Genomic DNA, 15135 nt, shown 5'->3' with positions numbered 1-15135 from the left:
TAAGACCAGGGATTCTAATTTGGCGCACACCCCAGCCCCAAACAATAGAATTATTGATAGTACTAGCAAGCCTGTGATAGATGGTGGTCATATCTAAACTCCTTCCCCTTTTTATAGGTGGGCAGATACACAAACAAACAAACAAACAAACAGACAGACAGATACAGTATACAGTGTATATATATATATATATATATATATATATATATATATATATATATATATATATATATATATATATATATACTTAGATCCTAAACAAAAACCTTATCACCACTCGCTCTGCTTGCGGGTGGTAATGAGCTACAATACATAATAATGAAATCAAAATCACAGTAACTTGCATTGTGCACAGAATGAACATATTTTTAGTCCATACCTTTCACAGACTCTGCAACATCTGTCCAAGTGCACTTTGCCTGAGACAATGAAGGTGTCGTAGTGAGTTTTGTCCTGCAGTAGTGAATAGTTTTCCGACCATAAAAGCTTTCTTTTATCTCTATAACTTGACCGGAACCACATTGCAACGTGGCGTTTTGGCCATCACATGCAATCGATCTTGTAGAATCTAAACACAAATCAAACAGTAAGGCTTCATATAAAATGTATAAAGCAGTAAAATACAACTGATTGATACTTTACATACCAAATTGACAGATGAAGCTAAATTCCTGAGAGCAGTTCTCTGATGCAGCCCACTTGGAGCCGGATTTTTTGAGGATATGCCCACAAGTTGCTTGTGCATCAGGCTCATCCACCCAGTTATTGTAGCTTACATCTGAACCATCCAGCCATGCCAAAGTAACTAGTCATGACAGGGATAAACAGAATGGAGGGGGGGAAAAAAATATTTTTTTATATTTTTAGAGAATACAGTAGTTCCCAAAATGTTTTTGGGTTTAAAACCACAATACAAGGGCAATTAAAGATTTGGGGGCCGACTGACTACATGTAACAATGTTATATAATCAGGATACAAAAAAGTGTAATTGTATTCCGTTACAGTTACAGAAATTAAAACATAATCAAATTACAGATATATTTAGTTACAAATAACTTCTATTTTGCAGCATTACAATTGTATTCATAAATATATTTCCATATACATAATGTGCCGATAGATATATTGTATCTACCATAATTCCAATACCTGACATCAGCGAAAAAGAGAGTGAGAGATGAGCTTTACACCCAATGTAAATGTCCATTTCATTTCAATGTGCGTGTGCGTTGTAGTAACGTCTGTATCGGTGACACAGATCGTACAGATTGCATGTTTGTTTCACTGTGTTGCAGGGAAAAACATTGTTTTGTCTGTATTTCATTTCTCCTCCAATTTGGCACTCATTTTGTTGAATTGGCTCAACCTGCAGTTTCGTGAAGCTGCTTGTTTCTGCATATTGAGTAGTGCAGTTCCGCGCTTGTGGTGCGTTCATGGACATTTAGTATATTGGATTTTCTTCTTTTTGTATGGTGCAGTTCATTCTTGTTCAAAATCGACTTCACAATCACTGTATTGATTTGATATTAATGTGAACTAAAACAGAGCACATCTTGTCTGCTATGTTAAAAAATATATATTTTTGCTTAATAAATTATACTACGTGGTTAAAATGTTAACCCTTTTTTGTAGGATTACAAGCAAGGTTACGTTGTTCATTCATCGTAAACAAAAATGAGTAATTATATTTACATTATGTTTAATGGCATATTTGGTTTTGGAGTAATCCAAAAGTAATGGAAGGTAATCAAGTTACATTACTGCAATATTCTGGTATTCGAAATGTATTACTGATTACATTTTTCAACTGGTAACCAGTAATTGTATCGGATTGCATTTTTAAAGTAACTCTCCCAACTCTGGATATTAAAAACATTTTGGTAATGCCCATATTCTGTTAAAAGGGAAAAGGAAATTGGGAAACATAGAATGCAACAGTAAGCCTCCTGATTGAGAAAAGTGAATACATAATAGATCCTTGATCGACATATACTGAGTTCTGGCTACAAACCAGCAGATAAACTCAATCATGCTTCTATGATAAGAGTCACCTGCTAAAATAGAGGTTAGCTGTTATAAAGTCCAGCCATAGTTTCATCCTCCTGTAAAACATTTTTACTGTTATATTAAATCTTTAAATTGCTTTTCTTACAATTAACGAAACAGCAATCTACATTGAGATTCAAAACCATAGTCGTGACATAGGTCAAGGGTCCCCAAACTTTTTTCCTGTGAGGGCCACATATATTTCCCCTGATCTGATGAGGGGTGCCAGGGTTAGTTTTGACTAGTCAAGTCAAGTCAAATGTATTTATATAGCCCTTAATCACAAAAAATTTCTCAAAGGACTGCACAGGATTACAATGATACAATTACCTGATCTTAAACCAACATGCGGGCAAGGAACAACTAGACAAAGTGTGACGATTGCAGGAGTGCCTACATGCAAAGGTATATTGTTTTCCAGTGAAGTATAATCAAATAACACTTTTAGATTCTTCACAAAAAAAAGTAAGAAAATGAATAATAACACTATTTGTGAAATAGATAACAACCAAATAACACTTAGTGGGTTCTTTGCAGAAAAAAAGATCAGCTTACTTGTCAGACCACTGGACAAGCTGTGGTATAGATAACTTGCGAAAAGGCAATAGATTTGATCTCATGATCACACTGTTTTTTGTCATTGTACCAGAGACAAAAGTTATTTTTGTTGTATGGTTCACATGTTACAATGACCAGGCTTTACTAGTTGTTATATTTATTTCTATCTCTCCTTATCTCTCTCCTTTTCTCTCTCTCTCTGTCTCCCTCTGTGTCTCTCTTGCTCATCTCTTCTTTTCTCTCCCTCCCTTTCTCCCTCTCTGCCTCTACCTCTTTCTCTCGCTCTCCTTTCCCCCCTTTGTCTGTCTCTCTGTGTCTCTTTCTCTCTGTCTCTTTGTATCCCTTTCTTTTTCTCTTTCTCTCTCTCTTCTCTTTCTTCCTCCTTAATTTTCTCTATCGTTCTTTCACTCCTTCATCCATTTTTAAAGCATTGGTGACCATTCTAAAAGTTTAACCTCCAATTAAACCTACACAGAAATAGAGCAATGCATACACACAAAGCTGCATTAATGCAATAACAGCATGCGTATATGGGACATGCCCCCTCACCCTGTGTGCCAGCGGAGTCCAAAGTAAGGTTCGGTGCAGCAGGCGCCAGTCCGAGCCACCAGTCCTTCTTCTGATCGAGGTTTTTCTGAAGGAACTTCTGCGTCTCCTTGTTCAGGATGAAGGCTAAGTGTCCTCCTCCTCTCTCGCACCATTTCTGAGCACCGAGAAATGGGCGCTGCAGACCCACAAACTCGTAGCAGGAGCCATCAAAGCTCTCCTGGTATTCGGTGCAGGAGACCGCATCTGGTTTACCTGCAGCGTAACAAGTTAGAATTAGAGAAAGAAAAAATAAAGTCAGGACCGCTGAAGCCGTATGGTCCATCTCTGTGCACCTGCACCTTACTTGCACCCAATGTGGTAACAACATGACTTTAAAGGACTATGACGTCATTAGGCCTGCTCTTACGAGTCATTTCAGACATGTGGATAATTTAGTGGATGGCTGCCTGGCTTTGTGCTCTGCACATATCTCCTCTGCACAAACAAAGCTGAATGCTGTCCTGAAAGGAGACAAAAGCCAAAAGTCAACACCCGTTAATGGGTCCTGAACCTGGAGAGAAAGATAAGGTTCTCAATCTGGTCAGCTACAAAATATTGATCTTACCTTGAAAAGCCGTCAACACGAATCCTTCTTTTGGAGCTATTGTTAGAGAGACTGATAGCGTTTATTGCTAAGTTTACTTGCATTATAATAGAAGTGTCCATACAAAAAATATTTTTAGTCTTTTTATCGTTATTAAAGCAACAAAAACAGCATGGCTTTATCAAAGAAGCGTACATATACAAACTGACTTACCCAAAAACTTGTGTAAGTTGAATTTAAAAGAAATGCTTCGCATCTTATATAATTTAAGCAACTTAAGAAACTAATTCGAATTGTAAAATTATCTGCCAACAGAAAAATAAAAATATATTTGAAAGGATTGCTATTCTAGTGCCAATTTTCCTAAATTCACTACATAGTGTTATGAAATAAGAGCATAAACAAACAAACTGAATCACCAGAAAACATGCATCAGATGAATTTAACAGAAATGCCTTGCATCTTATATAGTTTAAAATAATTTTTAAGGTAATAAGAAAATTAAAGATATTTACGTTTCGTGTACTGTATGTAACAGAGTTGAAATTTGATTGTTTTGAGTTTTTTTGAATTCTCACAAAATCCGAGTTTTTGTTGCATTACTGTTAAAAATCTTTATGGCACTTTATGGGCTTCTGCGCTTGCCGTACCTTCAGCTCAATCACCTCGTGCTGAAGATGTATAGAGTCGTGCACAAAATCCCTGACTTATTTGTATTGTTTATTGAATGCAGGCAATAAACCCTAGTGACTGTGAACCTTTTTCGTGCATGATTGAGGGTCGTTACATGTATCCTCTTCAAAATGCAAATACAGTTTCAATCGACGTGGTAGAGCACAGGTGGGGGACATACGTGTACCCCTTGGAGGACCTGAGGGATCTCCAAAGAGTAGGAAAGGTTTAAAATTAACCAACATTCATATTAAAATAATTCAAAAGTAATTATTTAGTGATGTTGTTGTTTTAGGAAAATATATGTACTATACACAAAATGAATTTCCTTATCATAAAACTATTCATTTTTAAATACAATTTAATCTATTTTATTTACAACATATAAATATTCCATAATGCTACGTCACTACAAATGGTTAAGAACACTGTTTAAGATGGTTGATTAAAGAAAGCACCAACCAAATAACCTTCAATAATAATCTGATTAGCGTACTCGCGACAATAAAACAATGAAAGTAAATCGTCAATTTTCGGACTAAAATAAATACCATTATAACCAAGTGTACAGTACAGCAAAGCAAATACTTCATACCTGTCAACCTGTACGTTTTTGTCGTACAAAGTACGTTTATTATGCATTTAAAGACGTGTACGACGCACAAGAAAATCTGTACGGAAAAACACAAATTTGTCAATTATGGGTACCATCCGGTATACACCGAATATCACGAAACGGCAAATCAATAAAGTCAAACGAGTTCGCCGCGGCAGCCTCTACCTCGGTATTGTTTTTTTCGTTGCAAACGAAACGAGCGGTTTGATGCTACTGTGCGCATGCGTCTGCCGCCTGGGGATTTCCCATCATGCATCATTCCGTGGTAGTTGTGTAGTGAAAGGAAGTCCGTCTCTTTTTAGAGAACAGGCTTTTTCGACTCAATTAATTAAAGAGAGCCGGCTCTCAAACGGCTCACTTTCTTTGATGCATTATATTACGAATTATTATGTTGTATAAACTTAAGAAAAAAAGGAAGCATAAAAGGAGAAAATTAAAAAAGACAGGTTTGTGGTTATCCCTTTAATCAGTATATTGCCAACAAAAATTTAATGCAGAAAATGAATTCATAATCTGAATAAGAAAATGTATTATTCTACTTAATTATATTTGCATGTATTTTTTCCTTCTACAGTGAACGTCCAAGCTACTTATTTTTTTATAATAAACCTCATTAATGTCGAGCAACTCAGTATCTCACAACAAAATATTAATTGACAATATATATGATATACCGAAACACATGTACAATATAGTTAAACTACATAAATAAACATATTTGAAAAAAAAATATGGTGTAAGATTATTTTGTATTTTGTAAGGGAAAATACGACAGTTTGTAAGGGCATGGAGCTGTGGAGGTTGACAGGTATGATACTTGGATAAAAAAAGGATAGATACATTGACAAAAGAAAAAGAAAACATGTCAGGGAAGAGAACACAAGTTACATAAAAATACGAAAATGTTTACGAATATTACTAGTTTAAACGGTTTAATCGTTTGGGAAAAGCTTGATGAACAAAAAATATTGCGCTTCAACAATAGGTTCCCGGATGTGTGACGTCATATAAAAGCGACGCTTGTCCTAGGACATGTTGATGTTCTATCAGCAGGTCGTACTACTTTTGTAAATTAACATAACATAGATACCTATTTCGAGAAAATGTTTGCCTGTCAGAGAGCTGGACCTGTTGTAACCGCACTTCGGGTCCTTTTTAGGAATCAGGTAACTGAAAAGTCACTTTTACTACGGCTAAACGGATGACATAATGCTAAGTTGTCAACTGTGTTGACAGGCTACCGTCCACAGGCAATCGTGGAGGTGTCTGTCCACACAAACAGAGGGAGAGGTCCGCATCGCGAAGGTATTGAAGGAAAAGTTTCCACTAGCGTCATCACTGAAAGTTGTAGATATATCTGGTACGTACTTTACGTTGAAATCCTTTATTCAAACTCATTTTTGAGTTTGAAAAAACAAATAAACAACAAAGCATGATTTAACTTGACGTGATGATCGAATCAAATGAGCGCGAAAAACTACAATCATGGTGGAATGCAAAAGGAAAATAAACAAGTGTAAGTGCAAGTAAATCCCGCCCAATGGGATGTAGCTACCTATGTATTTGAGTGTGTACCTGTAGTTAGATGCATAATAAATATATTAATGTTGTATGAGGTTCCATTAGTGCCAAAGTTCTGTCTATGCGCCCAATGACATTCGTCTGCGCATGCAATGTGACTTCACGTGTTAATATATTAAGTGTTTTTGCTAGTGTTAGTGTACATGTACATAGCATGTGTAGTGTGCTACAGGGTTGGGAGGGTTACTTTTAAAATCTAACCCATTACAGTTACTAGGGACCTGTTGGAAAAATGTAATCGGTAACGTAATTTTAATACCAAAGCATTGCAGTATCGTAGCTTGATTACTTCTAATTACTTTTGGGTTACTCCAATACCATACATACTATTAAAATACAAAGTTGACTTAAACAAAATACTAAACTTAGTTACAGATAAATGAACAATGTAACCTTGAAAACTGGAGGAAATCGAGATCAGGTAGTTGCGTGTAGTCCTACAAAAAGTCCTCAAATTTTAATCACGTAGTATCGTCTTGTAATCAAAAATAACATTTTCTTTTTCACATTAGACAAGATATGTTCTGTTTGAGTGCACAATAAACACACATTAAAACAGTGATTGTGTAGCTGATTTTGGACAACAATTGACTTAAAATTATACAAGAATATAATCATTGATATTTACTGAATGTCTCTGGATGCATCACCACCGCACTAATGTTCACTCATGTAAACAGCCGCACGAAACTGCAAGTTCGGGCCAATTCAACCAAATGAGTGCTACGTTCAAGGATAAATAAAATACAGACAAAAAGAAAAGTGATTTACCTGCAACAAACACAGTGTGACAAACATATAATCTGTACTATCTGCGCAACAGAGACAGACTTTACTTTGATTTGCACGTACTTCGTGTTTAAGCTTCATCTTTCTCTCTCTCTCTCTAGTGTCAATAATTGAAAATTATGAGAGACACAATTTTTCTATCGGCGTGTATGTAAATATACTTTTAAATAAAACTTTAATTCTGCAAAGTAATCCTTAGTTCAACCAAACATACCTCTAATTGTATAATGTTTTTTTTCATGTAACTTTAATGGAATACAATAACATGTTTTTGGTATCCTAATTAAGTAACACTGTTACATGTGCACGAGTATGTAGATAGATAGATAGATAGATAGATAGATACTTTGTTCATCCCCGAAGGGAAATTCACATTTCCAGCAGCATCCCTGAGCTGAGAACAAACAATCGAGAACAATCGAAAATAACACGGGAGCTGCTGGAGTGGCTGCCATTCGTGACGGCGCCGGAAGAAACGATTCAATTTGAATCATGTGTTTCCATTAGTGCGAAAAATCTGTCTATGTACAAAATGACATTCCCTTAATGCATAAATTCTGCTGATGTGTATTGTCACTGTTAGGTGGCATTCGTTAGTATTGTGTGTAGTTGCTCATGTAAATGTTAACTTCTCCATTCGGGCCCCGGTGCTGTGGAATGCTCTTCCCCCTGAGATTCGATCTGCAACCTCAGTGGAAATGTTTAAATCCAAGCTTAAAACACACTTCTATTCTATAGTATATGAATAAGCTAAATTTTATGTTGACAATATCTGTGTATTATTTGCCCTCGTAGGTTTTAGATCAGGGGATGGTGTCATAATAGTCTATGGTTTGCAATTATATGTGGTCTGTGCAGTCCTTTGAGACTCTTTGTGATTAAGGGCTATACAAATAAACATGTCTTGACTTAACTTGACTTTTGTTGTAAGTGTGCCATGTTACATCATATTGAAATTTGGCACTAATAGGATGTCGTTTTGTACATAGACAGACTTTTGGCCGCAAATGCAACCCCATATCACTGTAACTAGTTAGAGTTTTCAGGTTTTACAATAGTCGAGTATTTATTCAGTAATGTGATTCAAACAAAAAAACGCATACTACTACGTTGATAGTGTATATTGTTGTAAAACAAACTTTGTCCACGTGTTTATTTAATACCAGGTGACGAGAAGGTAGATTATCGAAATAAAGGCGGGAGGTTATAAGCAGTATCTCTGAAGGTTTTATTTGCAAAATATTCAAGGCACAAATTTGATACAGACAATGGCTGTAGCAAATCACGGGTGCAAAGACAAAAGGGCTTATAACCATTCTTATACTAACCGAGTGATCCATAAGCTAAAAAAAAAAACGACAGTTAAACAAAATTAAATTTAATAATAATAATAATAATAATAATAATTTCCTTGTATTGTCATTCTGTGTAACAATGTACACAGAACGAAATGTCGATTGCACCTGACCCGTTGTAGCGAGCCGATGCAGCCGCAGCCAACAGAGGGCGCCGCCGACCACTTTTTAAGTCTTAGGAATGACTCGGCCAGATACAGAGGTGGAAATTTCCACGGCATAACGAATCTTTATCAAAACCAGTTCTAGCAAGTATGATATGATAAAGTTCTAGATCACTTCTAGCTACAAAATAAAGCACAACTCAAAATATATTGAAGTTGTATAATCCCGACTGAAAAAAGGAAAAAGTTATATAAGAACTACTAAATGAATGAAGTTGTTGAAAATAATAATATACAATCATGACTAAATGTAGGCAGAGTTACATTTCAATATTACAATAATATTCAATATGCTTCAATACTACAATAGCCGTTCTGCTCTAACGGATGATGTATAACACATTTGTATGTGATGTTATGTCCAGGCGGCTGCGGAGCCATGTATGAAGTTCACATAGAGTCTAGTGAGTTTACCGGGAAGAGGACTGTTCAGCAACACCAACTCGTCAATCAGGTAACAATTTTTAAGGGCTTGGTTAGTTTAGCTCATGTGTTGGCAACCCAAAACGTGGAAAGAACCAGATTGGACCAAAATTAACAAAAAACAAATTTGTCTGAAGCAGCAACTACAATATAAGCCTCGTATAAGACTTATAATGAAAGTAACACATGCTGTATGTACAGTGCATCCGGAAAGTATTCACAGCGCTTCACTTTTTCCACATTTTGTTATGTTACAGCCCCATTCCAAATTGTATTCATTGAATCTCTTATCTCAAAATTCTACACAAAATACTCCATTATGACAATGTGAAAGTTTTTTTTTTTACTTTTTTTGAATTTATTAAAAATAGAAAACTTAGAAATCACATTTACATAAGTATTCACAGCCTTTGCTTAATACTTTGTTGATCCACCTTTGGCAGCAAATACAGCCTCAAGTCTTTTTGAATATGATCCCACAAGTTTAGCACACCTATCTTTAGGCAGTTTTGCCCATTCTTCTTTGCAATAAGTCTCAAGCTCAATCAGGTCGGATGGGAGACGTTTGTGCACAGCCATTTTCAGATCTCTCCAGAGATGTTCGATCGGATTCATGTCTGGACTCTGACTGGGCCACTGCAGGACATCCACGGAGTGGTTCTGAAGCCAATCTTTTGAGATCTTGGCTGTGTGCTTTGGGTCGTTGTCCTGCTGAAAAATGAACTTTCGCCGCAGCCTGAGGTCAAGAGCGCTCTGGAGCAGGTTTTCATCCAGGATATCTCTATATATTGCTGCATTCATTTTTCCTTCTATCCTGACTAGTCTGCCAGTTCCTGCTGCTGAAAAACATCCCCACAGCATGATGCTGCCACCACCATGCTTCACTGTAGGGATGGTATTGGCCTGGTGATGATCGGTGCCTGGTTTCCTCCAAACATGGCACCTGGCATTAACACCAAAGAGTTCAATCTTTGTCTCATCAGACCAGAGAATTTTGTTTCTCATGGTCTGAGAGTCATTCAGGTGCTTTTTGGCAAATTCCAGACGGGCTTCCATGTTCCTTTTACTAAGGAGTGGCTTTCGTCTGGCCACTCTACCATACTGGCCTGATTGGTGGATTGCTGCAGAGATGGTTGTCCTTCTGGAAGGCTCTCCTCTCTCCACAGAGGAACGCTGGAGCTCTGGCAGAGTGACCATCAGGTTCTTGGTCACCTCCCTGACTAAGGCCCTTCTTCCCCGATCGCTCAGTTTAGAAGGCCGGCCAGCTCTAGGAAGAGTCCTGGTGGTTCCAAATGTCTTCTATTTTCGAATAATGGAGGCCACTGTGCTCATTGGGACCTTCAATGAAATGAAATGATCTGCATTTATATAGCGCTTTTCAAGTCAATGACTTCCCAAAGCGCTTTACAATGTGCTCCACATTTCCCAATAGCGGCCTTGCAGCCATGTAAGGCGCTAACCTGCTTATTGGGGGTATTAGGGGTTCAGTGTCTTACCCAAGGACACTTCGACATGTAACACGGACGAGCCGGGATTCGAACTGGGATCCCTTGATCCCAAGACGAGCTCTCTACCTCCTGAGCTACTGCCGCCCCACCTTCAAAGCAGCAGAAATGTTTCTGTATCCTTCCCCAGATTTGTGCCTCAAGACAATCCTGTCTCGCAGGTCTACAGACAGTTCTTTTGACTTCATGCTTGGTGTTTGTGCTCTGACATGCACACTCAACTGTGGGACCTTATATAGACAGGTGTGTGCCTTTCCTAATCATGCCCAATCAACTGAATTTACTGCAGGTGGACTCCAATTAAGCTATAGAAAGATATCAAGGATGATCAGTGGAAAAAAGGTGCACCTGAGCTCAATTTTAAGCTTCATGGCAAAGGCTGTGAATACTTATGTAAATGTGATTTCTTAGTTTTCTATTTTTAATAAATTCAAAAAAAGTAAAAAAAAAACGTTTTCACATTGTCATTAATGGAGTATTTTGAGATTAAATAAATACAATTTGGAATGAGGCTGTAACATAACAAAATGTGGAAAAAGTGAAGCGCTGTGAATACTTTCCGGATGCACTGTATATATATTAGCTATAATTGCTTACTTATCATGATGACTAAGTTTGATGCAGTGCATTCTGTGGCGAATGCAGCTCCATGTAACAACTTTTGTAGGATACCGCCTCTTGTTTAACTTCATTAGAATATAAATGAATTTCAGTAGATTTCATTGCTCTGATAAAATTAAAGAAATGCAATACAGAAATCTGTTTTTACATAATTTACTATTAATATTTGAAAACAAAAACAAAAAAACATGGAACGTGCACATGGGGCCTCTTTTCTGGGTGACAAAAGAGTGCAATTAAATGCTGTATGCATTTATAAAAATGAAATGGCAGCCTTTTGACAATGAAATGAAAATAATGAATAATGAAAATAACAATAATACAGTTTAAATTGGATTTATGTGCAGTTGTTTTTCTCTTTTCACCTATGGGGTCTATGGGTAATATCACACCCGCTGGTTTGTTTAAAACAGCCACTTCCTGGCTTGTGATGCTACCCCTTAAAAAGGGGAGGGGCTCGGGCCTACGCAGCTCGGCTCTAACACAGAAGAAGGGACACAGGAGAGAGGAAAAGAAGCAGAGCAGCCCTGGAGTTTTGCATTGCAGATAAATTCTCCAGGCAGGAGTTCCTGCCTGGGAGCCATGACTTCACGTTGCAATAGAATAATTTACTTTTATTGTCAATCTTTGTAACCATGCACACAGAACGAAATGTCGATACACCTGACCCGTACAGTTAATCTGTAGCGAGCCAGTCTCTGAGCGGGCGCCCTACCATCTAGGCTACCGAGCTGGTTATATGACTTAACTGAGTTTGAGGCCACAACCGATATCGTGGATTTTTACAACCAGATACCAGTGGTGAAGCGGCGGTCTAAACCTGTCACTACCCACCCGTGAACTTGTACCAGCTGATCTTTCCTCTCATCTCATAGTTACACCCCTAGTTGAAATGTAACATTTATTCAACCCATTTTTTACAGCGTTGGAAAACGTTAAAGGTCTTTTGTGTCAAGTTTGTCCCCTTACAGAATATATATTAAAACAAAAATGTATTCCCCAAATCTTTTTAAATTTGTTAACATCTATGCAAAGACGCCAGGGAGCCACTCTGCTGCGCTAAAGTTGCCGACCCTTGGTGTAGCTGAATGCCACCTATTTATTTGGTGTTGGGTGTTCCACTTGAATAAAGAAAGCCTCACATTGTGTTTGAAATTTGTGTATTAGGAGTATAGTTTCAGGATTGGTGGATTTCGGGGTTGTAATTGTCATCTATTAATCATGTATTTTTTATCCTCCAACAGGCACTGAAGGACGAAATTCAAGGAATGCACGGACTAAGAATATTCACAGACATTCCAAAACAATGACTCCGCTCAAATAAAAAACGTTACTCCACTTAAAATTCATAATTCATGCTTCATTCAAAGAAATATTCCTCATGGGCTAATTACTCACTGCAAGTATAAAATGAAACTCGAAATCCCTGACGAGGCATGTTTTAAATTAAAAATATCTTCAAAAATAAAAGAACGGCTGCACACGCACAAAACAACCGTTTACTTCCTTGAGTCCGTGGACTGAATTTTGCCATATTGCTTGTGGCTCTAGTGAAATGTATATGTTAAACTGGCAGTCTAGCTTGTAACACGGGTCAATCAGCAGACTGTTCTTGTTTTGTTCTTTTATCTAGCACTACTAAGTTATATATCCTGTTAAATAAAATACCTTTATTCTAAACTCCTTCTGTTTCATTCAGTGAGTGATTTCCATAATTAAAAGCCACTAACACATTTAGAATTTGCAGCCAAAATACAGTGACGGGCTATGAGGGTCTGCAAGGCTTTATGCTGGCCGAAAAAACAGGGTTACCCCAAGGTCTTCAAAGGTTTTAAATTTGACAACTGCAAATTAAGGTCTTGAAAAGGTATTAAATTTGGTCTTAAATGTAACTCTCAAATGTCTACAATTTTCTCTGTTTTATCTGCTTGGTAGAGTTAATAACTGTATAATAAGTAAATTAACAAAAGTATGGAACGATGTGTGGAAAAATTCTTTGTCACTTTCCCGACTTTTTTTGTGGTTAAATGATTTAAAGTATAACAATTTGGACCGGCCAATTAATCGGACATGCATGTTTTTGGAATGTGGGAGGAACCCGGAGTGCCCGGAGGAAACCCACTTGGACTCCGGTTTCCTCCCACATTCCAAAAACATGCATGTCAGGTTAATTGGCGGGTCCGAATTGTCCCTAGGTGTGAATGAGCGAGTGGTTTGTCTGTCTCTGTGTGCCTTGTGACTGGCTGGCACCCAGCTCAGGGTGTCCCCTGCCCACTTCTTGAGGATAGCTGAGATGGGATCCAGCACTCCCGCGACCCTACTGAGGATAAGCGGTGCAGATGATGATGAAGAATGAATGAATGGGTCCAGGCGTTACGAGTGACTAAGTGGGAGGCTCGGTACAGCGCGTGTCATAAAAACTTTAAGCTCTGCACAATGGTAGATATGGCCTTGAATTTGCACATGAACAGTGCAATGACACTGCGGCAGGCAGTTTTATCGTAGTTCTGCTCACCTCACCCGACGCTAACCTTGACAGTCACCTCGGCTGCCAGCAGCATCGAGCCCTTATAGCCCGGTAACATGCGAGCTGTTTGTAGCTAGAGGTGACGTGGACAGTGAAGATTATATCGGACCACTTATCGTTTTCTTCAAATGACAATATGAGTGTGTTCTTCAGTCACATTCTCGTGTGGGAGCAGCGAGTGCAAGTTAGCTGGACTTCGTAACCTGAAGGAACAGATGCAGCAAAAAAAGCAAAGCTCCAAAAACTGTAGGCTCTACTGGGTTTGCAAACAGGGACACTCACAGACATGCATACACACAGTTGCACTTGTTGCGTTGATGATGCTGATGCACACATTTACTTACTAATACACTCTGTGCAGTTACTGTTTTTGTATATATTTTGTCTAATATGTTAAAATGTAGTTTTGCCGCTCAAACACATACTCCTCATGCAGGTTTATATTTTACAGTGTTTAAAGATTGCAGCAGAGTTTTATAGGGTTGTATGCACACTCTATTGTTTTATTAAAAATGTTATTGTTACTTGTCCATGTCTTATGCAGTTATTCTGACAGATTCATTTGCATTATTTTATAACGGCATGCCAATATAAGTGTGATATTGGTCTTAAATTCCATCGGATTTTGTCTTGAAAAGGTCTTGAAAAGTCTTAAATTTGAAGGGGGGAAAATCCTGGGGTAACCATGAAAAAATACCTGAATCATGTCATGTTAATTTTATTTTGCTTATAAATTCTTATTAGGTCATTACAAATTATCAGCTTCCTTTCGTTGCTTCTCCCTGGTTCTGCTGCTTCTAAATGTGTGATTTCAAGTCATCAAGCCATTTTTATTTATATAGCTCTTCATTACAAGATGTCTCAAAGGGCTGCACAGACTACAGACAACCAATTACAGGTTTATTCTTTGCAGGTTCTGACTATTGCAGGACCATTTTGAAACACAATCCCCACAAAATGAAGGATGAATGTTTTCAAATTTATACTTAGCTTCCTTCAATAACCGAAGATAATTGACATACAAAAAGAGACACGTAAAAAACCAAAACCTGGAATCTCCCACAGCCTTGACTGCAGTAGGAGGAGCAATTAACAGTCAGGTGTAAGGAGGCAGCACCCCTCCTCACCTCTCGGCAAAGGTTAAC

At 37.8% G+C, this 15135-nt stretch overlaps 2 protein-coding genes across 2 annotated transcripts in view; one reads left to right on the top strand and one right to left on the bottom strand.

Moving 5' to 3' along the window:
* Nucleotides 1-3476, bottom strand: part of pkd1l2b (polycystic kidney disease 1 like 2b) — a 45314-nt gene extending 41838 nt beyond the window's left edge. The window contains exons 1-3 of the mRNA XM_088334452.1: nucleotides 3155-3476; nucleotides 647-805; nucleotides 380-568 (exon numbers count right to left, since the gene is read on the bottom strand). Coding sequence (XP_088190578.1) covers nucleotides 380-568; nucleotides 647-805; nucleotides 3155-3476 — 670 coding nt within the window. The remainder of the gene's footprint in view (nucleotides 1-379; nucleotides 569-646; nucleotides 806-3154) is intronic.
* A 2568-nt stretch (nucleotides 3477-6044) lies between these two features.
* bola3 (bolA family member 3) lies at nucleotides 6045-13146 on the top strand. Its single transcript, XM_088333268.1, has 4 exons — nucleotides 6045-6191; nucleotides 6262-6385; nucleotides 9280-9368; nucleotides 12708-13146. The coding sequence occupies exons 1-4, from the start codon at nucleotides 6129-6131 to the stop codon at nucleotides 12771-12773; spliced, it is 342 nt and encodes a 113-aa protein (XP_088189394.1). The 5' UTR covers nucleotides 6045-6128; the 3' UTR covers nucleotides 12774-13146.
* Nucleotides 13147-15135: the final 1989 nt, after the last annotated feature.

The sequence above is a fragment of the Urocampus carinirostris genome, chromosome 4, assembly GCF_059441175.1.
Source record: "Urocampus carinirostris isolate Australia breed hairy pipefish chromosome 4, RoL_Ucar_1.0, whole genome shotgun sequence".
Taxonomy (NCBI): Eukaryota; Metazoa; Chordata; class Actinopteri; order Syngnathiformes; family Syngnathidae; genus Urocampus; species Urocampus carinirostris.
The sequence above is the reverse complement of the archived record's forward strand: the minus strand, read 5'-3'. Positions and strand labels throughout refer to the sequence as shown.